This window comes from Oryctolagus cuniculus, chromosome 6, assembly GCF_964237555.1.
Source record: "Oryctolagus cuniculus chromosome 6, mOryCun1.1, whole genome shotgun sequence".
Taxonomy (NCBI): domain Eukaryota; kingdom Metazoa; phylum Chordata; class Mammalia; order Lagomorpha; family Leporidae; genus Oryctolagus; species Oryctolagus cuniculus.
The window spans coordinates 94,257,395-94,283,729 of NC_091437.1; the positions used below are offsets into that span (position 1 = coordinate 94,257,395).

Below are 26,335 nucleotides of genomic sequence, written 5' to 3' on the forward strand. Positions count from 1 at the left end.
TAAAAGACACATTACCTTTTGTAACTGAGGTAGGGGAACCTCAATTGGAATGACAGAGGATTTGTCATCTGAAACTCCGGAGGCCAGAAGGAAACATCAGAAGCAGAGAAAGGTTAACCATTAATTCTGCATTTAATTAGACCATATTTCTGAATGAAAGGCTAACAAGGACTTTTGTAAACAAAGAAAATAGGAAAAGGGGTTACTAGGAGGTGTATCCTTAAGGAGTCCTGCAGGAAGTTCTTCAACCAGAAAGGAAATGATGAAAGAGACAGTCATAAAACATCATGGAGAAACATGGAAAGAGCAGAAATATGAGTATATGAGAGTGATTAAAAAATTCACAGAAGGGGCGGTTTTTTGTGCAGCAGTTGAGTCACCACTTGGGATGCCTGCATTCCATATTGGAGCTGGTTCAAGTCCCAGTTTTTCCACTTTGGATCCAGCTTCTAGCTTACAGACATCCCGAGAAGCAATAGATCACGCTGCAAGTACTTGGGTCCATGCCATCCACATTTGGAGACTGATGGAGATTAGGCTCCTGCCTTCGACCTGGCCCAGCCCTGACTGAGGTGGCCTGTTGGAGAGTGAGCCAGTAAATGGAAGATTCTCTCTCTCTCTCTTTTCTCTCTCTCTCTCTCCTACTTTCTCTCTGCCTTTCATTCAAAAATAAAAGTAAACAATTTTTTTTAATTTATGGATAGCGGAATTAAAAGAAAAACCTGTGAAAAACATTTGGAATATATGCAGGTTTTCTATAATACACATTTTTCTTGAACTTTTTGAATACCTATAGTATATGGTAGCCTTTTTTCTGGGGTTTTATGAATGATGTTCAACTACTGCAACAAACATAATGCCATCTGATACCAAAATAATGTCTTTTTAAAAAGTAGGGAATATAAGGGGTTTGAAAGAGAAGATGTTCACACTTCTTTGAACATGGTAAATGTTGATGTTAATACAATAATCTATTGACTAGAATACCTCATACATGTATTTTGCAACATAAAGAAGAGTCACTAAAAACCACAGGACAAGATAGATTTAAAGTGCTGTACATACTGCAAGGTAGTTCAGTGAGGAAAAGAATCATCTTTTCATAAAATGTACTGGGGGACAACGTTAAGGTATACACATGCCAAAGAAAGAAATTAAAGTAGGTTTTTTTTTTTTTTTTAAAGCCAACCTTGGAGTAGTATGTTAAAGGATTTATCCCATTCCATTTGTTTTTCTTAATATGGCTTTGTTTTACAAAGTCAGGGAACAGTAAGCTAGACTTTGTACCTCTTTTAAAAAAAATCAGAGTATTGGTTAGAGTGACTCTAATCCCCACGTGGCAGCAATTGCAGATTAGCATCTCCTCTCTTAAAGGGGCAGCAGTTTTTTGCTCCCCCACACTGAGGTGGGAATTTGTTAGTAAGGTACTGAAAGATGATTAAAAAAGGCTGTATATTCCCGTTATCCTTGGGGAATCTTTAGTAACAGGTGCATCTGTTTGCAGAACAAAATAACTGAATGAATAGTGCATGGATTTTCTCTATTTCCCAAAACTAATTAGCATTTTAATTATGTCTTTAGTTTAAAGATGGAACCTAAAACTAAAGGATTAAAACAGCAGCAACAGCAGCATAAGAAACTTCTGGCAGCAATGCTTTCTCAAGATTCTTTTGAGTCCCTCCACAGCCCCACTCCATCTGTAACAGAAGAAGATATTGATAATGAAGATGATGCAATGGAATTGCTGGGTAATTTTAAAAATTAATAATTTCTCTTTTTCTTTTTCTCTGGCATTGTAAAAACACGTAGTGACTAACAGTTTTTAAAAAGGTTTGGGTACTTTTGTCTTAGGGGAAGAAAACTATTTAACACATACTTTATACTAGATGTCTATGAAGTTGCATGTAAGAACTAACTTGAAATAACCTAAGCATGTGGAATATTTATTAAATTGTATTTTGTGTGTTGTGTATGCAGCACTTTACCTTCTGATGACTTAATCAAGCTTTATTCTGTGTGCAAGTGTTCAATTGTGATACGAATTCATCTGTCTGCTTTATTCTCTGATTATAATTGCCTTGATCACATCTATTGTCTATAAAATATATCCAAAGTACTTAATTCAGTCATCCCAAGATGGCCTCCTTTAATTTCAAGAATGCTTTAGAAAAATAGAATAAAATTTAAAGGGCCAAGTAGTAAATCAATATGTCTTCTGTAAATAACAGGAAAGCTTGCAAAGATGTCAAAGTCCTTTCATGTTTTCAGCCTTGATATTGTATTACTATATAGCATAGGTTTTTATATTCTTAATGAAGAAACATATACTTTTGCTTGGACAGGAATCTCTTCATTTAAACTTGTAAAATTTAAATTCTATTGGGAACATATTTTTCCAAATAATCCGAGTGATCTACAAGTAAAACCATGTGTTTTAAATTCAGTGATATCAGATATTTTATCATGTTATTAGAAAATTTTCAAATACTTTCTAAAAGAATAAAAAATAATTAATTGAAAGTTTCAACCAAGTTTTAATTCCAGAATATGAAATCCCAGAAAAACACAGCTGTTTTCTAAAATCATTTTTTATCTGAACCAAATCCTTTGTTTTAACTGTTGATGTCAAAGCATTTTTTTTATTATAACTGACATATGGCTCCATACATTGGTCTGCAAAGGTGTTATTTACTCAATGATGGTAGATTCAAAAATGTTTTCTGATGATTTAATAGCAATACTTATTCCAAAATTAATAAGATCATATCATTGCAATTATTTCTCTACAAACTGTTGGTTCTTATTTTGTTGTTGTTAACAATTAAGTCTTATTTCTCCACCTCCAAATGATTAATGCAACGGGCCAGATGTGACTGTGGTACCTTTATTCAACTTCCATTCAACAAACATTTTTTAAGCATTTACTCTCTGCTAGTCTCTGGGCTTGGTCCTGACAACATAAAAATAAAATAGTGTTGGTTTCTCTTTGTAGGAACTTTACATTTTTAGTGTTGAAGATAAGAATGTAAATACTTCACTCTATTAGTGGTTACTACCTATACTAACTGGATTAAGCACATTGTTGTATATATGGGTAACATTTAATAGAAAAGTGGGGGACCATGATTAAGGAGTGTTTTCCACAAAAGCTGATTCCTCTGGTTAGTCTGAAGGATAAATAGGTGTCAGCTCTGCAGATGGAGTGTGATCCTGACCCCATGGGTGTACACATGTAGGTTTGGACTCTTCTGCCATTGTGCTCCTCGGCTTCATAAATTGTTTCTCAGCTCTGGCCAGTAACAGTGAGGGGCACAAGTGCATGCAAGGGATTCTTTAAGGCGATTCAGGTGTCCATTCGGTGCTGTTACTTCTCAGAGTTCAGCTGTTCTGTTTTGAAGTCTTACAGGCTGAAGACCAGAGGGTTGGGTCCTGGAAACTCTTTAATGATTCTTGCTTTCATTAAGACATTTCACCCTGGGTCTGAGCAACTTCAGTAATGGTAGATAGCTGAAGATGTGGACTTCCTCCACTTATCTTACCAGGTGAATAATAATGCTGGTCTCTAGACTACTAGGTTTCTCCATGATAACATGGAATCATCCGAGTTCACTGGAATATCCAATAAAATAATGCCATAGGCAATTTATTTTTGAAACTGATTCCAGAGAAACACATGATTGTATCTTTTTGAGGAAAATACGAATGCTAAAAATCTTGAAAATTTGTGTGAAATCAAATTTTAGGATATAGAATCATTGTAAGATGGAATACAGACACCTGGTATTTAAAATACTTTTTCAAATATGCAATATTTTATAGTATGAGTTTGCTATAATTTAAATGTTTTTTAAGTATTTAACTTTTTATTGTTTTCTATACCAAGATATCACTGAAAATCTTATTTACTCATGCATGGAATGCATTCTGTAAATCTTAGGATGTGATAAATAAGTAAAAGATATAATTATTATCTAATATTAATATAAATTACTCCTCAATAAAATTGTTTGATTTGAAGCTGGAAAAGTATTCTGAGTTGAACGAGAAGTTAGTAAATCTATCTTTGTATTGTTTACTAAATAATCTATTATTGTTAATATATACTGTTTATTCAAATTTGTTCAATTGTATCTGTGGATTTCTTTTCTAAATGTATTGTGTATATGAAAATATTATAGTATAGCACTTGTAATTTTAAGTAGATTAAATATTTTCTGAAAGATAGCCTGAAATACTAATTAATTCATAGTATAAAACATGGAGTTAATACTACCAAAGAACAAAATATTCACTGATTGAATTTGAAAGTTTGACATTCTTAATCAAATCTGAAATTAATACTATAATTGCGATAGATAGTGAATAAAATATCTCCCAAGTCACGTTAAACTAAATAATTCTCAATCTCAAATAGAAAATATTCTCAAGCACTTTGGTAACGGTGCTGTCAATTAATGAGCACAATGAATAGAATTCCTTACAGATAATCTTTACATGTTTTCTCAAAATTATTAAATCAGTAATTTTTCAAAAATTTTATGACACATTTGAGTGGTGGAACACGAATTATAAAAACCCATATATATTTCATTTAATTAATTTTAACTTGTGAAGGATCTCATGAGTTTAAAAATATTTCAGCTTGTATGTATGGGTTCATTTCCATTACATTACATGCATTCATCATCTTACACATTTTAGTATGGGATATTACTTGAAAAAATGTTTGAGTCTTTTTCAGAATTGGTGATGAGGCAAGTATGTAAAAATCACATTTCAGATATGGTAAAAAAGAAAAACAAGTTGTATAGGTTCTGGTATTACCTCCTAATCATATAAAATTAGGAATTAGATGTGAAATTATATTGCTAAAATTAAAAGTTAGTGCAAAGAGATTTTATTGGCTTTCAAGTGAATAATCAAGAACAAACATAATGATACTAGTACTCTTTGTCTACTATATTCACTGAGTTCCTGTGACCTTAATATCTTAACAAATTTTGTAAAATAAAAATTTACTAGATGACTAATTATATTAAGGTGATGCCTTAGCAAATTCTTTCTCATTGTGACTGAACCTTATAAAATAAATGTTCATTCTCTGCTCTCATTTTTTTAAGCTTTTTTTTTACTTGGAAGACAGTTACAAATAGAGAGAGAGAGAGAGAGAGGGAGAGAGAGAGAGAAATCTTCACTGGTTCACTCCTCAAATGGCCATGTCAAGCAGGGTTGGACCAAACTGAAGCATGGAGCCAAGAACTCCATCCTGGTCTCCCACATAGGTGCAGGTGCCCAAGTACTTGGGCCGTCTTCCATTGCCTTCTCCAGCAAATTAGCAGCAAGCTGGATTGGAAGTGTAGCAGTCAGGACTCGAACCAGTGCCTATATGGGATGCCAGCTTTGCAGGCAGCCACATAACCTGCCTTGTCACAACCTAATGCAACACAGTGACAGCCCCTCCTATGTATTTTGTAAGTGGGAGGCTTCTTAAAGCGGAAACTATCCTTAATTGCAAAATGAGAATATGCATTTCACTTAAAGGGAAATGAATGCTGTTAGTGTTGTAGAACTTGAAAAAGGGATAGGGGCTGTAAATGTGTTCAGATATGATCTCCCATCTACACACCTAAATTTTAATAATTTAAAATATGTGAAATGATCGAAGGCACAGGGGACAATACATGCACTTTTCTTTCTTTTTCTTTTTGAATATTGGTCATTGGATTTATTGGGACTACAGAAAATTTGCCCATTTTAAAATGAAGTTTCTTCATAAAAAATACTTCATAAAAAGACATACCAAATTAAATTTATGGATCCTGCAGTATTGTTTATAAGATTGCTTTAAATGCCACTCAGAAATTTACTCAGTATAATGTAAAAACAACTTGATATGGATTTTGTACATAATGGAGATTGAAGCATCAAAACTGGTAGGATTTTTAGATATTGCAGTATTAACCCCCTACTGAATTTCATGCTCTAATTCCAGAAAATGTGAAATAATCTTCAAATAGCCACAACCTAAATAGTTATCATCTTTAAAAATATGATATTCTTAAAAAATTTCAGTAAATAAGATGACAATTGATGACTACAATTGACCAAATAGTATAGATAATCTATACATGTATTTTCAATTGTTAATTAAATTAGGGGCATAATAGAAAAATTAGGACCTCATGAAGGTTTGTGAAAAAGTCTTTCACATACTGCATGATGTTTTTTCCTATTAAGCCCTGTATTTGATTGTAGCAGCTCTATGAAATGCCCTTCTATTATACCATTTTCACTTGAATTTCTGAATGCTAACTTCAGCTCTTTGTTTGCACAAATATCTACTGAGCTTGGCTTAAGAGTGGTCTGAGGAACTGAATAGCTTTGTGCATCTCTCTCTGGAAAACAGTGACAACATTTGAAAAGATCCATTCAAACATACCCATTCAGCAAATTTTATGTATCTGTTTTGTGAACAGTACTAGTTCATAAAAATATACAATCCAATAACCATTACTTGTTATATTTTCTAATTGTCTTGACCTCTTTGAGACCAAGATTAAAATAATGAACACTGGCTCTTTATAGAACCCAACAAGTTGTGTGTCTTGCTTCAGAACTTAATTAGTCCTTTCATTCATTCATAGGTTTATATTTTCCCAAATGTGTCTCCATCACCTACAAGTGACTATCTGCATATTCTAGTAGTTTGAACAAACATGGGCATGTTTCAAAAGTGCCACTAAAGATTCATCTGGGAAACTTGTTTAAATGCAGATTCCGGTCTCCTCTGCCCCCAATTTTTGGTTCATTAGATTTGGTTATAGCCCTGGAATCAATAATTTTTCAAGAGAAATGACCTCTTGCCTTTCTTCAAGAGATTCTGTTGTAGGTGACCTGCAGAACATACTATGAGGGCCCTAATCTATTAGATACAGTTAATGAATTGTGTTTGTTAAGTGCTGAAGCAAAAAGAACAAAATATTAGAAGTCTAACGTTTACCACATAAAGAGCATGGGATAGAGATTCCCATAAGTATCTCCTGGAAACATCTGAAAATCTTGCTAACAAACTTTGGGTGAAGTATTGTCTTATTTTCTGTATTCTTAAATGATATATTTTCAAGGAGTACTTGAAATGTGAACTGTTTAGTATAGGAAACTCACAAAAGTTATAAAATAATTCTAGCATAGACCTGAGGAAATGGTTTCTTTTTATTTTACTTTAATTGTCTTATTAAAATTTTATTTAAAACTTTTACTTTATTTTGGCTGAGTGTGACTGATGGCTGCTTCACTGCCTTTTATATTTATCTGTATTTGGAATAATTTTTGTCATGCATTCCCTCCATTTCTGTTTCTTTTCAATAATAACAAAAATGAGAACATTTACAGTTGATAACTAAAGCTTATATAGAGATTGCCCCTTAAGTAAGTATAAATTTGCAAACCACCAAAATATATACAACACTCAATATGATGTATTTAGTAAGAACTTCTGCTTTTTTTTTGCCAAAAGGATTCCAGTGGTAAGCGTAGCTCCATGTAGCAGAAGAAAATCAATGCTTTGAAATGAAAATCTAAACCCTTAAATAAAATACTGACAATTACCCTTTTCCTCAGTTGTATTTTAATGTGAAATTCTTTTATTAAAGAGGTAGCTATTTTAATATATTTGTGAATATAGATGTTTTGTGCATATTTATCACTTTAAATGAGTTATAAATTGGCATACACCGATAATATAGGTTAATGTGCTTTATCCTGTTTGTGTAATAGATTTTCACTGAATGTTTTGCAAAGAGTTTGAGCTACAACATGTTGTGGTGTAATGGGGTAGGCCAAAGCACTGGGCTAAAAGTCTTAAGCCACAGGTCCAGTTCTTAGATTGCCTTTTCCTGTTTGGTCACCTGAGCTGTAGTAATTAATTATAACATTCTGGTTACAATACAGACTTTCCTACTCCACAGGGATGTTGTGGCGATCAAAATGGGATACTGTTTGAGAGTGCTATTATTTTTTTCTTTTTGTCATGGCTTTGAAATATTTGAAAAAAGACAATTGAATTTATATACAAAACTTTTATTCTATTAAATTTATATATTCTCTAGCTCACATATATTTTAAATAGTTATAGGCTTTTGAAAAGTATTCCTTCTTTAGTTTGGGAAAACTTCCTACAAACAATAAAAATTGATGTTTACTGCTATACAGTAAAATCAAAGGCTTGAAGAGAAAGGAATTAAAACTGTTAATGTACCTGTAAGTCAAAATATGTGATATATCAATATAAAGCACTGCATCTTTTACTTTTAAATGGATAGTTAGTAAGGGCAAACATTTATATGATTTGCTTTAGGATGTGATATGAACTATTCTATTTTCTTTAATTTTCTTCCACATAAATGCATAATATGTAGGAAGAAAAAAGTTGTGTATAAACATGAATCTTCACTATCATAAGTTGGACTGAGAACAGACAAAGAGGGAGATACTTGCAGGAGATACAGAAAAATTAGAAAATTATATTCTCTGTTTACATTCTTCTGTGTAAGTAATGTTACAAAAGTGTTGAAAATCCATAAGCTTTAAGAACTTTTCTAAGAATATTGATAAATATAAAAATACTTGAACATCACGATTTTGATGGTTTAACATTAATTCATTGTAGAAACAAATCTTCACCAAATTGAAAACCAGTGCTAAATATTATTAGGGTTTTTTTTTCCTTTTCAAATACTAATAAACAATGATGTTGTACTTGAAGATAATTTGTTTAGTCATGGTAATGATTTTCATATAATTTGTATTTAAATATTGTGCTGTATGTAAAAGCCATTGGAAAGTGATATGAGAGCATAACTTTATTGTATTTTTTGTGGTTGAAAATGTGTAAAGAAATGTATCCAATTCAGTAATTAATATCAATAGATTAATTAAAGAGATATTAAAACTCTTCTTTCTGAATTGTTTAAAATTGATTGTATCACTCTAACAATCTCTAGATTTTCTTATAATGTCACTGATGACTTATTTAATTATCTCTGTTAGACACTGAATACACGTTAACAGAAGAGTCGCCACAAATCCTGCTAATTATTTTCATCATCTGAAAACCAATAAATTCTGTTAAGTGAATCTTTCTTCACAATCATTTTTGAAGCATTTTATAAACACATTTACAAAATGCCAAATGTTTAAGCTTGTTCTACCTGTGAATTTATTTTAGAATGAAAATATTATGAGTTTCTCTTTCAAGTATCTTATGTTCAGTAATCTTAGAGAGAAAAATATCTTTAGCAATAATCATTTTTTATTTCTCTTAAACTTTCAAATAGAAGAGTATTAGCAGAGTGAAAAAATATGAGTTTTATGGAGATAAATCTATGTCACTTTACTTTTGAGTTTTAAGGTTCTTTCTGTAAATGATAATTGAATGCTTTATGTTAATATATGATTAAGTTGTATCAAAATATAAACATCTTAAGATTTCATATAAATTTTGATTGCCTTAAAATTGTTTTACAAATTGTCAGAAGAGGATTGATTTGGGTAGTGTTTTTTTTTTTCCCTCTCTTAAGTCTCATCATGCATACTTTTAAATTGCTGATCCTTGTTTGTATCTCAAGAATTTAATGTAGAGTAGCATTATTACAATGAACTGAAATTTAAGTTAACCTTATAGAATTAATTTTATGGAAGACAGTATCACATGGTATTAGAAGCAATAACAACATGAGCTTTGTATCCAGATTGCTCTTGTTTCAAGCTTCGCCACTGCCGTCTGTTTTATGATGTAAGAATAGTAACTTCCTCCTCCAAATATCAGATCTGTCATTAGAAAAATGGGAGTGAATTATATCATAGGGTCCTGTGAAGATTAAATAAAAGTGCTCAATTAACTGATAAATAATTAGAGCTAGATAAATGATTTGTGATTGTAATCATCTATTGTTGTATTGATCCTTATCCTATCTCAGTCTGACACATGAAGTTTAGGACACATGGAAAACAAAGCTATCCTATAGAAATTTTGCCTTAGGGGTTAAATATTTAATCTGTTTCATTAATATCTCACCAAGATAGGAGCCACCCATTTAGACTATTTTTCCCAAGTCCTCTATTCTTGTTACTTAAGTATTATTTCTAATTTCTTGCTTTCTTTTAGAGTTCAAAAACAACTTTCTGAAAAGATCATGTCAGAGGAACCAAGTTCTCAGCAATGTGTTAGAAAGAAACTTGGTATGCTCTTCCATTTTAAGATAGTAGCCTGGGGGAGTATTTGGCGAAGCCTTTAAGATGCCATTTGGGTTTTAGTGCTGTCAACTCCAAAGAAAGTAGCAAATGATAGCTCAAGTAGTTGTGTCTCTACCACCAGATTCAGTTTTCTTGACTCCTGGCTTCAGTCTGGCCCAGCACTAGCCATTGTGGTCATTTGAGGAGTGAACCAGCAGATGGAAGACTCTGTTGGTTTCTGTATCTTTTAAATAAAATAAAAATAAATAAAAATAAATAAATATTTATTTATTAATTATAGTATCTTTTTTTTTTTTTTTTTTTTGACAGAGTGGACAGTGAGAGAGAGAGACAGAGAGAAAGGTCTTCCTTTTGCTGTTGGTTCACCCTCCAATGGCCGCCCGGTGCACCGTGCCTATCCGAAGGCATGAGCCAGGTGCTTATCCTGGTCTCCCATGAGGTGCAGGGCCCAAGCACTTGGGCCATCCTCCACTGCACTTCCCTGGCAACAGCAGAGAGCTGGCCTGGAAGAGGGGCAACCCGGACAGAATCCGGTGCCCCGACCGGGACTAGAACCCCATGTGCCGGCGCCGCAAGGTGGAGGATTAGCCTAGTGAGCCGCGGCGCCGGCCTAATTATAGTATCCTTTTTATAAAACATCATCATATTCAAAATTTTTCTTGAATTAATAAATTATTTTTGGTAACATGAAATATTAAAGCTATTTTTAGTAGCAAAACTCCAAATGTCGACCTTATTTTCTCTTTTATGTGTTTGCCTTCCTCCATGAATTGTAGTCATAGACTCTCTGGAATCTTTCTAAACATGGAAACTGTGCTATCTTGTTTGTAAACACAAAGACACTTTCTTGGTCCCATGAATCACAGCTTATAATGGGAATAGAATATGCAGGATTCGAAACTTGCACAAAGAAAAAAAAGTTTTCCAAAGTTGTTATGAAATGCTTTTTTTATATTATAATTCATTTTTTATCCTCTCACAATACTGAGAATCAGAAAAAAATAGCAAGAAAGGTAAGGGGGGGGGGACCAAATTTCTTTTCCCCAGATTACAATCTGATATTCTTATCTTCTCATTATGGACTTTTGACATTTATGATCTGAGACTTTCTCAAATAGCATTGTTAATATTTTGATACCATCTGAGAGCTGTGTCTTGGTGGCTGAGTTAGGGACATCTTTTATAGAAAATAGTTTAAGATAGGAAATATGTCTCTGTTCATATGTGGGTTAAACACAGTGGATGAAACAAGCTCCAGGGAACTCTATTTTGATAAGGAAAATTGAGAATGTGAGAGGAGATACTCGTCAGGATAAAGCTTTAAATTGAAAGAAAGAAACCCCAAAGAATATGCACAATCACCACAACCATATCCCTTTAAAAATAAACATTAGATCGTTTGCTCAAGGAGCTATTCCTTTTTCTGCCAAAAAAATAAAGGAGTATTCTTTTGGAAGTACTATATTTTTTTAAAAAAATACTTTGTAACAATGAGGGTAATGTCATCATAATATACAACCCTATAAACAATATTTATTTTCTAAATTGTATTATTTTTGTGGTAACTATGGGCTTAAATAACAAATTTCAAAAGAGGAGAAAAACAAAACAAGATAAGAAAAGCAATATATATGCTTATTATTGGTCTTATTTGGCTTTAGGATCTTAACATTCTTAATTCCCCCTGCCACCTCTTTCTACAAATGTGCATACTATCAACATAATTTTGTTGTTTATTACCTTCCTAATAAGTAAAATTTTTAGAAATTTCAATAACCAATAATGCTTTTCTGAAAAACCGTTGGCACCGTGGTCATTTGGGCTTTAAATATCAAAACTTCTGGGAATCCAATTGCCATTTAAATAGTAGTTAGTTTGGTTATTTAAGGTAGATATTCAATATAAACTGCAATGAAATTCAGAGGTCAGAAAATAAATAAATATTATCCTGAAATTATTGCTATTGATGTTTTAGTGATGTTCTGTCTAGATGTTTCAATATATAATATATAGTGAATAACATTAACATTTGTGTATTTGCAATATGCAGTGAATTATGAAAAATATTTTCTGTACATCATTGAACAATCACAAAAATGCAATACTATTATCCTCCTACTGCAAGAAAAGACACAAATCCTTGACAAACAAGATTTACCCAGGTTATATAATTGGTGCTCAAAAGATAGATTCCAAATCCAAGCAATTGAACACTATGCAACACATACATATTAAAAAACACATGTATGTTGATATGTACATATCACATGAGTATATATGCAGTTTTCTTATGATGACAAAGTTTTAGAATTTACCATCAGCCTCCAGTCATGACAGAATAACTGATGTTGGCCTTACTGCTCTGCATTAAACAACAGTGAAACTGGACAAAACCCATGCAGTCACCTTCTCAGGTACTGGGCAAAGAGCAACACAGAGCTTTGCTTCTTATGGTTAGGAAAATAAATGAAGTGAGCCCTCTGTTTCATTGTACCTTTCTCCAGCTAACACTTTGCTGCCAGCTTGCATGTGAGTAGAACAGAAGTTTAAAGTGAAGAGTGGCCATGTCACAGAGGTGAGGAGGGAGAGATTGGAGTTTTGGGGCTACTGAAGTGACTGGATTTGTGGGACTGAGAGAAGCATACAGGTGTGTTCTCCTTGGATCCTAGGAGGAGCACTGTACTGCTCTTGCACTGGGCAACCATTAGGCTTAGTGAAACCAGCCAGTCCCCAAAAGACAAATAGTTGTTTGCTCTGATCTGTGTTAGCTAATAGAATACAAAATATGTTCAAGAATGAAACTGGTGGCCGGCGCCGTGGCTTATTTGGATAATCCTCTACCTGTGGCCCCGGTTCTAGTCCCAGATGGGCGACGAGAACTAGTCCCGGTTGCTCCTCTTCTAGTCCTGCTCTCTGCTGTGGCCCGGGAGGTCAGTGGAGGATGGCCCAAGTGCTTGGGTCCCTGCACCCACATAGGAGAACGGGAAGAAGCACCCGGCTCCTGGCTTCAGATCGCCGCAGCACCGGCTGTGGCAGCCATTAGGGAAGTGAACCAACGGAAGGAAGACCTCTCTGTCTCTCTCTCACTGTCTATAACTCTCTCTGTGTCTCTCTCTCTCACTGTCTAACTCTGCCTGTCAAAAAAAAAAGAGAATGAAACTGGTATCTTAGGATTTGATTACTGTTTATAGCCCTTTATATTCGTGTGGGACAGTGGTCTATTTTTTACTTGTTGAACTTCATGGTTAGTAGTGCATTAAGCCTGTGATTACATAGTAAATTGAATTTAAAAATCAAGAACTGTTAAAAGACAAGAACTATTAAAGTATGACTAAAGAGAAATGACACCAGGTCACCAGGTGGAAAAGAATGAAGAACACCATAATTGATAAATATGTAAGATTCTCTCTGTTTTTGTTAATTTTCAAAATGACAGTTGACTACCTCAAGCAAAAATACAAACAACATAGTGTAGGGTTTATGATTCACAAAGAAGTAAAATTGTATGATAAATACACAAAGGAGAAGAGTAAATGGATTTAGAGTAAATAGACTGTAATAACTGAGGGCTGCATTTCTTTAATCCCAACAGCAATCACCAGCAAAAGTTGCTTATAATATAAAGAGCTAACAGAGGACATAAACTGGAATACAAAAATATGCCTGACAAGGAGAGACTAAGATATCCGAAGACACCGAGGCAAAGAGAAAAAAGAATGGTGTAATCAAATCCAAACTTACTATTAATTACACTAAGTGTAAATGGACCACACACCAATGAAAAGCTAGGGTTTATCAGCCTGTATAAAGCAAGACTGTATAATGACGATAATATACAAAATTCAAAAACAAATGAAAATAAAAGTCTAGGAAAGTTATTGTGCAAAATTGGGAACAAAAAAGTTGATACAGCATAATGATAAAAATGCATTAAGCAGGAAAACATGACAACCCTAAATGTATATATATTTAAAGCAGTTTGAAATACATGAAGTAAAAATGATAGAATTGGAAAAAAGAGAAATAAGAGTTCATAATTGGATATTTTAAGTCAATAATTAATAGAAAAAGTGAGAAAAACTTGGTTTTTATATTGTAGACAACACTGTCAACACTAACTGTAGATTAAAATTTATAGTATATTACGCAAGAAGCAACAGATTATGCATTTTTTCAAGTGCAGATGAATGTTCAATGAAATGCTGGTAAACGTATGCTAGATCAACTTTCTATACTCTGCTCAGAAAGCATTAAATTAGAAATCAGTAACAATATGACATTGAGACTGGCGCTGCGGCGTAGCTGGTAAAGCTGCCACCTGTTGCCACCTGCAGTGTTGGCATGCATATGGACTCCGGTTTGAGACCTGACTGCTCTACTTCCAATCCAGCTCTCTGCTATGGCCTGGGAAAGCAGAAGATGGCCCAAGTCCTCGGGCCCCTGCACCAGCGTGGGAGACCCAGAAGAGGCTTCTGGCTCCTGGCATCAGATCGTCACAGCTCCAGGTATTGCGGCCAATTGGAGAGTGAACCAGTGGATGGAAAACTCTCCCTCTCTCTGCCTCACCATCTCTCTGTGTGTGGCTCTGACTTTCAAATAAATAAATCTTTAAAAAAAAGAACAATATGACGTTTAGGAAAATCTTGAAATATTTTGGTAATCAAACACATCTTAATAACTCATGGGCAAAGAAAAATCTAAAGGGAACTTACAAAATATTTCAAATTAAACAGCAATTAAAATTCAACTCATAAAATTTAAGAAGACATAACCATAATAGTTCTTAAAGAGAATTTCAGAGATTTACACAAAAAATTTAAATCATCTATATCAATTTTTATATTGAAGCTAGAGGTGCAAATTGTAAATGCAAATTGAATACAAATAAGAAGAAAGAATAAAATAATACCTATAAGATGAATAGATGACACAAAAGGAATGCTAATATACAGAGTTTTGTAATGCACAAACTGGAAAATTCCTAGTAATACTGACAAAGAAAAAGATAGGCAATTACAAATTACCAATATTAGAAATGAAGACAGGATCAGACTTGACTACTGATTTTATAGACACAAAGGATTACAAAAGACTATTGCAAATTTATTCCAACATATTAACAACTTGGATGGAATAGAAAAAATTATATGGCAAAATATGTCATATCATACAAGATATAAAGCAAGAAGATATAGTATATCAAAATATTCCTATGTATATATAAGCAAAATCCTTCTCAAAATGATGACTTCAGTTTCCCATTATATCATTGGTTAATTCTATCAAATGATTAGTAAAGAAATGATGCCAAATATAACAAAATCTTTCAAAAATTAGAGAAGAATACTTACTTCTCACATTGTTTTGAGACCAACATAGCTGAGATCAATACCTAAAAAGATATTAAATGAGAATTACAGCTATTACAGCTAAATATCCTTATAAATATAGATAAAATATATCCTTACCAAAATATTATTTAATTAAATCTTCATTTCCAGAAAACCTGAAATGCTTGCTTCAAAAAAGAAATTGACAAATTAATTCTAAAGTTTATATGGAAATAATGGCATGAATACCCAAATCATCTGATAAAGGAAAAACAGTATGGTGGAATTACAGTATCTGATTATAAGAATTACCCTAAGGCCACAATAATTAAGACAATGTGGAATTCAGTAAGGATAGACAAACAGATTAGTAGAATGGATCACTGACCAGACATATAGTCACACATGTGGTCAGTTAGTTTTCAGTAACGATATCAAGGCAATTTGGTATACAAAGAAAAATATTTCAACCACTTCAACCACTAGTGCTAGAAAAGTTGGGTAAATGTAAAGAAAAACTTGGACATTCTGCTTCATAACAACTGTTTTGAGATGAATTATAAGGCCCAAACAGAAAAGCAAGGAACACATACATTCTCATAGAAAATGAGGAATATAGTCACAATCTTGTAGCAGGTAAACTTTCCTTAGAGATAACAAAAATCATGAAGGAAAAAACATTTGGTAGACTAGAGCTCATTAAAGTTAATAATTTCTCTTCAAAACCTGCACTGAGGGGTGGGTGTTGTGGCACAGCACGTTAAACCACTGCTTGGGAAAGCAGCAGTGCCAGTTCCAGCCCTGGCTACACTGACTCTGATCCAGCTCCCTGCTACTGTGCCAGAGAAGCAGCAGATGATGACTCAAGTGCTTGGCTCTCTACCAGCTGCATGAGGGCCAGGATGTAGTTCCTGACTCTTGGCTTCAGCCTAGCCCAGCCCCTGGCTGTTGTAGCCACTTGAGGAGTGGACTAGAGAATGGAAGATTCTCTCTCGCTCTCTCTCCACCCACCATTTCTGTCATTTTGCCTTCCAATTAAATAAGTAAATCTTTTAAAGTATGAAAAAGAAAATATAAGGAATACTAGGAGAAAAATATGCAACATATCTTTTTAAACAATATTTTGAGATAACATTATTTTAACATTATTCTAAATCACAGTGTAGTCAAAGGCTTAATGACTGTACTAAATGAAGAGTTCAACAAATAAAAGTAAAAAGTTCATAGTCCAGCAGGATAATAGGCAAAGGATTTAAGCAACAATCAAATGAAAATATGTTCAATTTCATTCATATAAAGTAGTATGAGTATATCTTTAAAAACATGTATTGAATGGCCACAAATAAACCCTCTAAAAGGACATATAGCATAATAAAAATAGTAGAAATACTTCAATAGGCACTTCATAAAACAGGGACAAATGGGAAGTGAGCAAATGAAGATTGTTCCACATTATTATCCCTAAGAGAAATACAAGTCAAAACAACATTGAGATTTCACTTCACACCAACTAGAGTGGTTAAAATGAAAGCCTCGAAGTAAGTTTTCTCAATTATGTGGAGTGCCCAGACTGCTCAAATTATGTCAATAGGAATGTAAAATTTTACAGTCACTTTGGAGAAATTGTCTGACAGTTTCTCATAAACTTCACTAAGTACTCATCCTATGACCTAGAATTTCCTAGATGCTTTCCCAAGGAAAATCAAACATGTTTCCATAAAAGTATTTGCATAAGAAAGTAGTTTTATTAAAAATAACTCAAATAGAAAAAAAGCCAAGTCAATAATCAGGAGAGCATATAACCATATTGTGAAATATTCAGAGAACAGTATTGAACAATAAAAATGAATTAGTTAAATCACTCATGTAACATCATAGATCAATCTTGTTGCTGTCAATTGAATTATGTCCCCAGAATTCCATATGTTGAAATTCCAGTTAAATTGTATTTGTAGACATTTAACTTTTAGGGGCTAAAGTTAAGTGAGACTTTAAGGGTTAAGTCCTACTCCATTAGCATTGGTGGCCTTTGTAAGAAAAGGGATAAAGAGAAATTGATTCATGTCCCCATGCATATGTGGGGGGAAGAGCATGAGAGGACAAATTGATAAGGTGGTTGGCTATCTACAGCTTAAGGAGAGAATCCTCACCAGAAGGTGACTCTGCTGCCACCTTGATACTGGACTTTCGAGCCTCCAGGATTGTGAGAAAATAAGTTTTTGTTATCTAAGCCACACAGTTTATGGTTATTCAATATAGCACTCTGTGTTAACTAACACACTCATGAACATGTGGGACAACAACATGAGATCCACATGATTACATACTACTTTAATTTAATCATAAAAAGTCACGAACACACAAAACTAATGGATAGTCATAGAAATCAGAACAGGTGATATAACGAAACTTTCTAGGGCGGTGTAAATATTTTAAATTATGATGCATATGTTTATCAAGTCTCTTAACATTCCACATTTAGTGTCTATGCATCTCATTGCACATTTAACTTCTATAAATCAAATAGTAATTTCCATATATAATAAGTCATGAATCCATAAAGTTATATAAAAATAATACATTAGGGATCAAAGTGAAACTTGACATTTGTTGTTTCTGAAATCAAATGATGATGTTGAAATCTCCAGTTACCAAAGTTGATTTATCTACTTCTCATAGTTCTGTCTGTTTTTGCATCATTTATTTTGATGCTCTATCATTAGGCACAAAAATATTAAGGATCGTTATATCCCTTGGCCACATAACATTTGTCATTATGGAATGTCCCTCTGTCTCTGGTACCTTTGTTGCTTTTAGGTTTGCTCTGTCAGAAAGTATTACAGCTACTTACCTTTTGTGCGTTTATTGGTGTTAGCATGGTGTATAGTTTTCCATCCACTTATTTTCTTTTCTTTTCTTTTATTTTTTTATTTTTTGACAGGCAGAGTGGATAGAGAGAGAGAGAGACTGATGTTTTCAATAATTATTGATGTAGTGGAATTAATATCTACATTTGTTCCCATTTCCTACTTATCTTTGCCATTTGTTCCTATTGTTATCTTCCACTCTTTTTCTTCTTAAATGTAATTACCATTAAACTTGCTCTCCTTTCCTAGTATATCAGTTATACTTCTTTTTACTCATTTCATTGGTTGCCATTGAGTTTGGAATGCACATCTATAACTGTTTCAAATCACTTCCAAATTGCACTGCTTCATAGGTAGAATAAATTCATTGTAATATCAAAATAATCAGAATTTCTCCCTCCCATCCCTTGAATGTAGGAAAATTTTAATTTTACTTCATTCATTTTCTAATGCTTTTACTTTCTTCATGCAGATCCCAGTTTCTGACCTACTCATTTCTCATCTCTGAAGAACTTCTCTTAATGTTTTTTGAGGCAGCAAATTTCCTTAATTTTTATTTTGTGAGAAATTCTATTTTCATTCCATTTTAAAGAATAATTTAAATGGCGTAGTATTCTACATTGTTTTTTTGTTTGTTTTATTACTCCCAGTGTTTTGGATTTTTTCTTTCTGACATGTTTCTGAATATGGATATGATCCTATTTTTTGCTTCCTATGAGTAAGGATTTTTTTTTCTGACTTTCAACATTTATTATTTTTATCTCATCTTCTACAATGTGAATATAATATGCACAGCTATGATTTTATTGACATTTAGTCAGCCTGGTGCTGTGAGTTTTCTGAATCTGCAGCTTACTATATTACATTAACTTGGGGATAATTCTCAGTCTTTCTTGCTTCAAATACTGCTTCTGCTCTTTTCTCTCCTTCTGATGTTTCCATTATGTATATGTTATGTTCCTTTTGTGATTGTCCCGAAGCTCTAGTATATTTTAATTTGTTTTTGTTTTAATTGATTTTTTCTTTGCTTTCCTGTTTTATATGTTTTTATTGATATGACCTGAGGCTCAACAATTCCTTTCTCAGCCAGGCTAATGAGTTCATCAACAGCATTCTTCATTACACTTCCAGTGTTTTGATCTCTAGCGTTTCTTTTTAATCCTTAGAATCCATCTGTATGCTTACACTGCCAATCTGTACTTACATGATGCCCCCTTTATCCATTAGAGTGCTTAGTATATTACTTAATACTAGAAAAAAAAATTCCTAGTCTGATAATTCTAACATTCCTGCCTTATCAGAATCTGGCTATGATTCTTGCACTATTTCTTTTCAAGCTGTTTTTGGTGTGTGTGTGTGTGTGTGTGTGTGTTTGTATATATTGTAATTTTTTTCTTAATACCCAAGCATGTACTGGGTAATGAAACTGCTATTGCAAATAGACTTTTAGTAATGGGGTAGTTAAATGGTGAGTAGTGGAGTTGTGTTCTATTGCTTTATGACTGGACCTCTGTGTTTTAGTGAGCCTGTGCTTCCTGGGCTTTGAACTTCACAAATGTTCTCCAGCTACTACCACCCCAACCCTCACCACACACACATCCTAGCTAGGAAAGGAAAGATAAAGAAACTCATGTTTTCTTCCAGAGGTTTCAGTTTCAACTCATGGATTTAAGTCTATGATACATTTTAAGTTCATTGTTGTGTATGGCATGAAATGTGGGTTAACGTTGATTGTTTTGTATGGAGATATCCTGTAGTCCCAACACAATTTATCAAAACAGCAGTTTTCCCCATTGACTTTGCTTGATATGCTTGTTGAAAATCAATTAACTGAGGCCGGCACCGCAGCTCATTAGGCTAATCTTCTGCCTGTGGCACCGGTACTCCAGATTCTAGTCCCAGTTGGGGCGCCGGCTCTAGTCCCAGTTGCTCCTCTTCCAGTCCAGCTCTCTACTGTGGCCCTGGAAGGCAGTGGGGGATGGCCCAAGTGCTTGGGCCCTGCACCCGCCTGGGATACCAGGAGGAAGCACCTGGCTCCTGGCTTCGGATCGGCGCAGCGCGCCAGCCATAGTAGCCATTTGGGGGGTGAACCAACAGAAGGAAGACCTTTCTCTCTGTCTCTCTCTCTCTCACTGTCTAACTCTGCCTGTTGAAAGAGAGAGAGAGAGAGAGAGAGAGAGAGAGAGAAAGAAAGAAAGGAAGGGGAGGGGAGGGGAGGGGAGGGGAGGGAAGGGAAGGGAAAAGAAGGGAAGGGGGGAGGGAGGGAGGGAGAGAGAAAGAAAGAAGAAAGAAAGAAAGAAAGGAAGGAAGGAAGGAAGGAAGGAAGGAAGGAAGGAAGGAAGGAAGGAAATCAATTGACTGAGTTGGTATTATGGCACAGTGTGTTAAGCCACTGATGGTGGTGCCAGTCTCACATACCAGAGTGCTGGGTCAAGTTCTAGCTGCTCTGTTTCTGGTCCAGCTCCCTGCTAATGTGTCTCTGGAAGGCAGGAGAAGATTGTACAAGTACTTGAGCCCCTGCCAACTGTGTAGGAAACGAGATGGATTTCCTGACTCCTGGCTTTTGTGCAGCCCATTTGGAAAGTGAACTAACAGATGGAAAATCTCATTTCTGTCTCTCTCTTTCTCTCTCTCTCTTCTTTCCAACTAAATATGGGTCTTAAAGAAAATAAATAAAAGGGTACATTTGAAAAAGGGAAATTAGTTTACCATAAATTATGGTTTTATTTATGGACCTTTGCTTTATTCTATTTATCTATATGTCTGTATTTATGGCAATTATTTCTCTAGCTTTGCGGTAAGTTTTGAAATTGGGAAGTGTGAGTCCTACAACTATGTTAAATTTTAAATGTATTTTTCTTATATTTATAGATGAATGGTAGGGCCAGCTTGTTGGTTTTTTTAAAAAGTTGTCTCAGCGACCAGCATTTTGGCATAGCAGGTTAAGCCTCCATGCCTGACACTGGCATCCCGTATCGGTGCCCATTTGAGATCTGTCTGCTTTTCTTCTGATCCAGCTCCCTGATAATGCACCTTTTATGGCAGAGAAAGGTGGCCAAAGTGCTTGGGCCCCTGCACCCATAAGGGAGACCTGAAAGAAGTTCCAGGTTCCTGGCTTCGGCTTGGCCCAGCCCCTGCTGTTGCAGCCATTTGGGTAGTGAATCAATTGGTAGATGGAAGATCTCTCTATTTCTGTCCCTCCTCCTCCTGTCTCTAACTCTACCTTTCAGATAAATAAAGGAATAAATCTTTTTTTTAAAGTCATTAGAATTGATAGGGATTTTGTTGAAGCTGTAAATCATTTTGAGAAGTATTACCTATGTTAAGTATTCGGATCAATGAATATAAATAACTTTCTAATTGCTTACATCTTTATTTTTAACAATATTTTAAGCTGGCAAGAATGCAACTTTTACATTTATTTTGTTATATTTAATCCTAAGCATTTTATTCTTTTTCATACTATTGTGAATGTGTAAAATACAATTGATTTGGATAGAATACACTTGTTTATGCTTCAATCTTGCTGAATTAATTTGTTGTAATAAGTTTTCTAGTGATGCCTTAGAGTTTTCTATATATAAGACCATGATATCTGCAAATAAGTTTTTCTTCATCCTTTCCAATTTGGATGCCTTTAATATTTTCTTAACTAATTATTCCGACTAGAATCTCCAGTAAAATGCCAAATAGAAGTGATTAGAGAGCACATCTCTATGTTGTTTTTCATTTGGGGAGGAAATCATTTAGTCTTTTATCATTAAATATTATGTTAGTGTGAGTTTTTTGTAAATTCTCTTTATCAAGGTAATTTCCCTTTTATTCATAATTTGTTAAGTTGTTTATTAAAAAGTGCATTGGATTTTTGTCAGATTTTTCTACATCTGTTGAAGTTATCATGTGGTTTTTATCCTTCATTCCATTAATTGTCTAATGCATTAATATTTTATATACATATTTCATCAACCTTGCATTTCTGGGACAAATCCCTTTTTCTTGTGTTCATAATCTCTTTTATAGGTTACTAAATTCAGTTTATTAAAACCTTGTTAAGGATTTTTGTGTCTATATCCATAAGAAATATCAGTTATTTTCTTTTCATGTCTTCATCTGGTCTTATAGCATGAATTAGAAAGCTTTTCATCCACTCTTATTTTTTGGAAGAGTTTCTGAAGTACAAACATTAATTCTTTAAATGTTTACTATAATTCTCCAGTGAAGCCATCTGGATCTAGACTTTTAAATTACTAATTCAATCTCTACTAGTTGTAGGTCTATTCAGATTTTATATTTCTTCAGTGCTGTTATGAATATTCCTGTCCTGTCTTCTTGAGAACCTTTGCTGGAGATCTGTTTACATACACCTGAGAGAGGTATTTCTAGATCATTAATAGGCTTGTATATGCAACTGTTTGGGTTTTATTAAATTTCTATTGTTTGTTTCTCAGTATAAATGCGTGAGTTTCTTCTTATCCTGTTTAACGCTTCTTTTTTGGCAAACCAAAACTTTATTCAAGAAATAAAATATATATAGAAAATATTTCTAAGTCAACGTTTCATTTGAAAATGAAGTCATTAAGTGAGCATTTAAACAATTCTCTTCCAAGAAATCATCTAAAAGAAAGAAAAAAACCACACACATTCCATTTTCAGCTAAATAGACAGCCAAAGCCTCAAATTTTAAAATAAGTTAGCGGACTGCCAAAAAGTACGAGGGAAAAGCAAGAACTCATGTAGGGAAGAATGGATGAAGTGCATGTTCTCAGAGACCCAACATTGAAAGCACACTTCTGCAGGGGAGGGGTGAAACACACTAATGCAAAACCTGAATCCTTGCTCTAGGGCTGCGGACCTTGTTTTCTGCTGAGGGCCATTTGGAGATTTATATTATCTTTTGCAGGCCATATAATATCATCGACTTAAAAATTAGCACACTATAGATATATTGAATTTCAGGTGCCACCCAGACTGAATGTTTTCACTATAGCCCACAGGCCAGACATTCCTCACCTCTGGTTCAGTCCAAAGGGGCTGTGGCCGGGTAGCAGAAGTGTGCCCAGTAGAGGCTGTAATCAAACAGCAGATGAACCACCATGTGTTCAGAAATCAGTCTATCTCTTTGGAAGCAGAGAAGAAAGGTAATGCACTCTGAATCGCATCTACCTTCACCCCCTTTCCCTATTCCAGCAGATAGCCATGTACTTAAGCATTGGGAGAAACGATCTTAGGAAAATCCCAGGCCACTGAGAAAATATTAGCATATCTGGATAGTCTCTCCCAAATTTGTAGTGGATCTAGAAAAGATTCACTTGTTTTAAAATTGAGAATTAAGAAAACCCCCCCAAAACACCAGATTTTCAGATTTTAGAGGAAACTTCCATTGAATATTTAAAAAACAACTATTATAAAGCTAAAGTTTTCCAAAACACAGAAAAATAAAAAGTGCCTGAATAATTTCTTCCCCCCAAAATCTTTTTATTTAATGAGTACAAATTTTGTAAGTACAACTTTAGGAATATAGTGATTCTTCCCACCTTACCAGCCCTCCTCCCACCCCCACTCCAATTACAAGTCTTCCTCTCTCTCCCATTCCCAATCCCATTATCCATTAAGTTTCATTTTCAATTAACTTTATACAAAGAAGACAACTCTAAGTAAAGATTTCAACAATTTGCACACACACATACAAAAAAATGTTTGAGAACAAATTTTACAGTTAATTCTTACAATACAACTCATTAAGGAGAGAGGTCCTGCATGGGAAGTAAGCGCACAATGATTCCTGTTGTTAATTTAACAATGAACAGTCTTATGTATGGCATCAGTGATCACCCAAGGCACTTGATGTGAGCTACCATGGCTATGGAAGCCTTTTGAATCCACAATCTTTGTCAATATTTAGACAAGGCCATAAGCAAAGTGGAAGTTCTCTCCTCCCTTCAGAGAAAAGTACATCTTTACTTGATGGTCATTTCTTTCCACTGGGGTCTCACTCACAGAGATCCTTTATGTAGGACATTTTTAGCCACAATGCCTTGGCTTTCCATACCTGAAATGCTTCCATGGACTTTTCAATCAGACCAGAATGCCTTAAGGGATGATTCTGAGGTAAGAATGCTGTTTAGAGCAATTGACATTCTATGAGTCTGCTGTGTGCTCTCTTCCCATGTTGGGACATTCTTTCCTTTTTAATTCTATCTAATATTATTGCCAGTCCTTGATCTTATTTATATGATCCATTTAACACTTAATCCTATCAATATGATCACCTTAACACTTAATTTGATCGTTTTAACACTTAAGATGGCATTTTTACCACCCAGTTAAATGGGATTTGGGGTCCTGTGGCAAGTTTTTAAATGTACCCTTAGATGCAGTCCATGTGAATGTTGGCAGAACTATACAGCTTTACAGTTACAAACTTCCTCCTCCTCCTTCTCTTATTCCCACTCATTTTTAACTGAGATCTATTTTCAATTGACTTTACACACATATGTTTAGCTCTATGTTAAGTAAAGAGTTCAACAAATAGAATGAAGAAGAGAAAACAAAAAACATAAGTGTTCCTCTACAGCCAAGGCAAGAGCTGTTCAAATCATTACTTCTCAAAGTATTAATTTTACTTCTACAGATTTCCTTTTAGGTGCTGTATTAGTTATCACAGAATAGGGTGAACATAAGGTATTTGCCCCTTTGGGACTGGCTTATTTCACTAAATATGATGTTTTTCAGATTTTTCATTTTGTTGCAAATGACCATATTTCATTTTTTATCACTGTCTAGTATACTATAGAGTATATATATCCCATAATTTCTTTATCAAGTCTTCAGTTGATGGGCATTTGGGTTGATTCCATGTCTTAGCTATTGTGAATCGAGCTGCAATAAACATGGGGGTGCAGATAACTATTTTACTTGCTGATTTCATTTCCCTTGGATAAATCCCTAGGTGTGGGATGGCTGGGTCATATGTAGGTCTTTATTCAGATTTCTGAAGTGTCACCAAACTGTCTTCAACAGTGGTTTTACCAGTTTACACTCCCACCAGCAGTGGATTAGGGTACCTTTTTCTCCACACTTTTGCTAGCATTTGTTCTTTGTTGATTTCTGTTTGAAAGCCATTCTAACTGGGGTGAGGTGAAATCTTATTGTGGTTTTGATTTGCATTTCCCTGACAGCTAGTGATCCTGAACATTTTTTCATGTGTCTGTTGGCCATTTGGATTTCCTCTTTTGAAAAATATCTATTTAGGTCCTTGGCCCATCTCTTAAGTGAGTTGTTTGTTTTGTTGTTGTGGAATTTGTTGATCTCTTTGTATATTCTGGTTATTAATCCTTTATCTGTTACATAGTTTGCAAATAATTTCTCCCATTATTTTGGTGGCATCTTCACTTTCCTGAGTATTTCTTTTGCAATACAGAAGCTTGTCAAGTTGGTGTAGTCACAATTGTGAATTTTGGCTTTGATTGCTTGTACCTCTGGAGTCTTTTCCAAGAACTCTTTGCCTGTGCCAATGTCTATAGCCTTTTCCCAATGCGCTCTAATAATTTGATGGTATCAGGTCATAGATGTAGGTCTTTAATCCATTTTGAATAAAAAGTGTAAGGTAGGGGTCCTGCTTCATTTGTCTGCATGTAGAAATCCAGTTTTCCCAGCACCATTCGTTGAAGAGACTGGCATTGCTCCATGGACTGGTTTTAGCTCCTTGATCAAATATAAGTTGGTTGTAGATGCTTGGATTCATTTCTGGTGTTTCTGTTCTGTTACATTGGTCTAGCCATATTTTTTTGTACCAGCAACCAGTCTGTTTTGATTATAACTGCCTTGTAATATATCTTGAAATCTCCTATTGTAATGCCTATGGTTTTGTTTTTGTTGTATAAG

The 26,335-nt window shown here is 34.3% G+C and overlaps 1 protein-coding gene across 1 annotated transcript in view; it reads left to right on the plus strand.

The window, feature by feature from the left end:
• Positions 1-26,335, plus strand: part of C6H8orf34 (chromosome 6 C8orf34 homolog) — a 491,602-nt gene that overhangs the window by 199,985 nt on the left and 265,282 nt on the right. Inside the window, 1 exon segment of the mRNA XM_002710514.5 lies at positions 1,582-1,748. Within this exon segment, the coding sequence (XP_002710560.2) occupies positions 1,582-1,748 (167 nt within the window).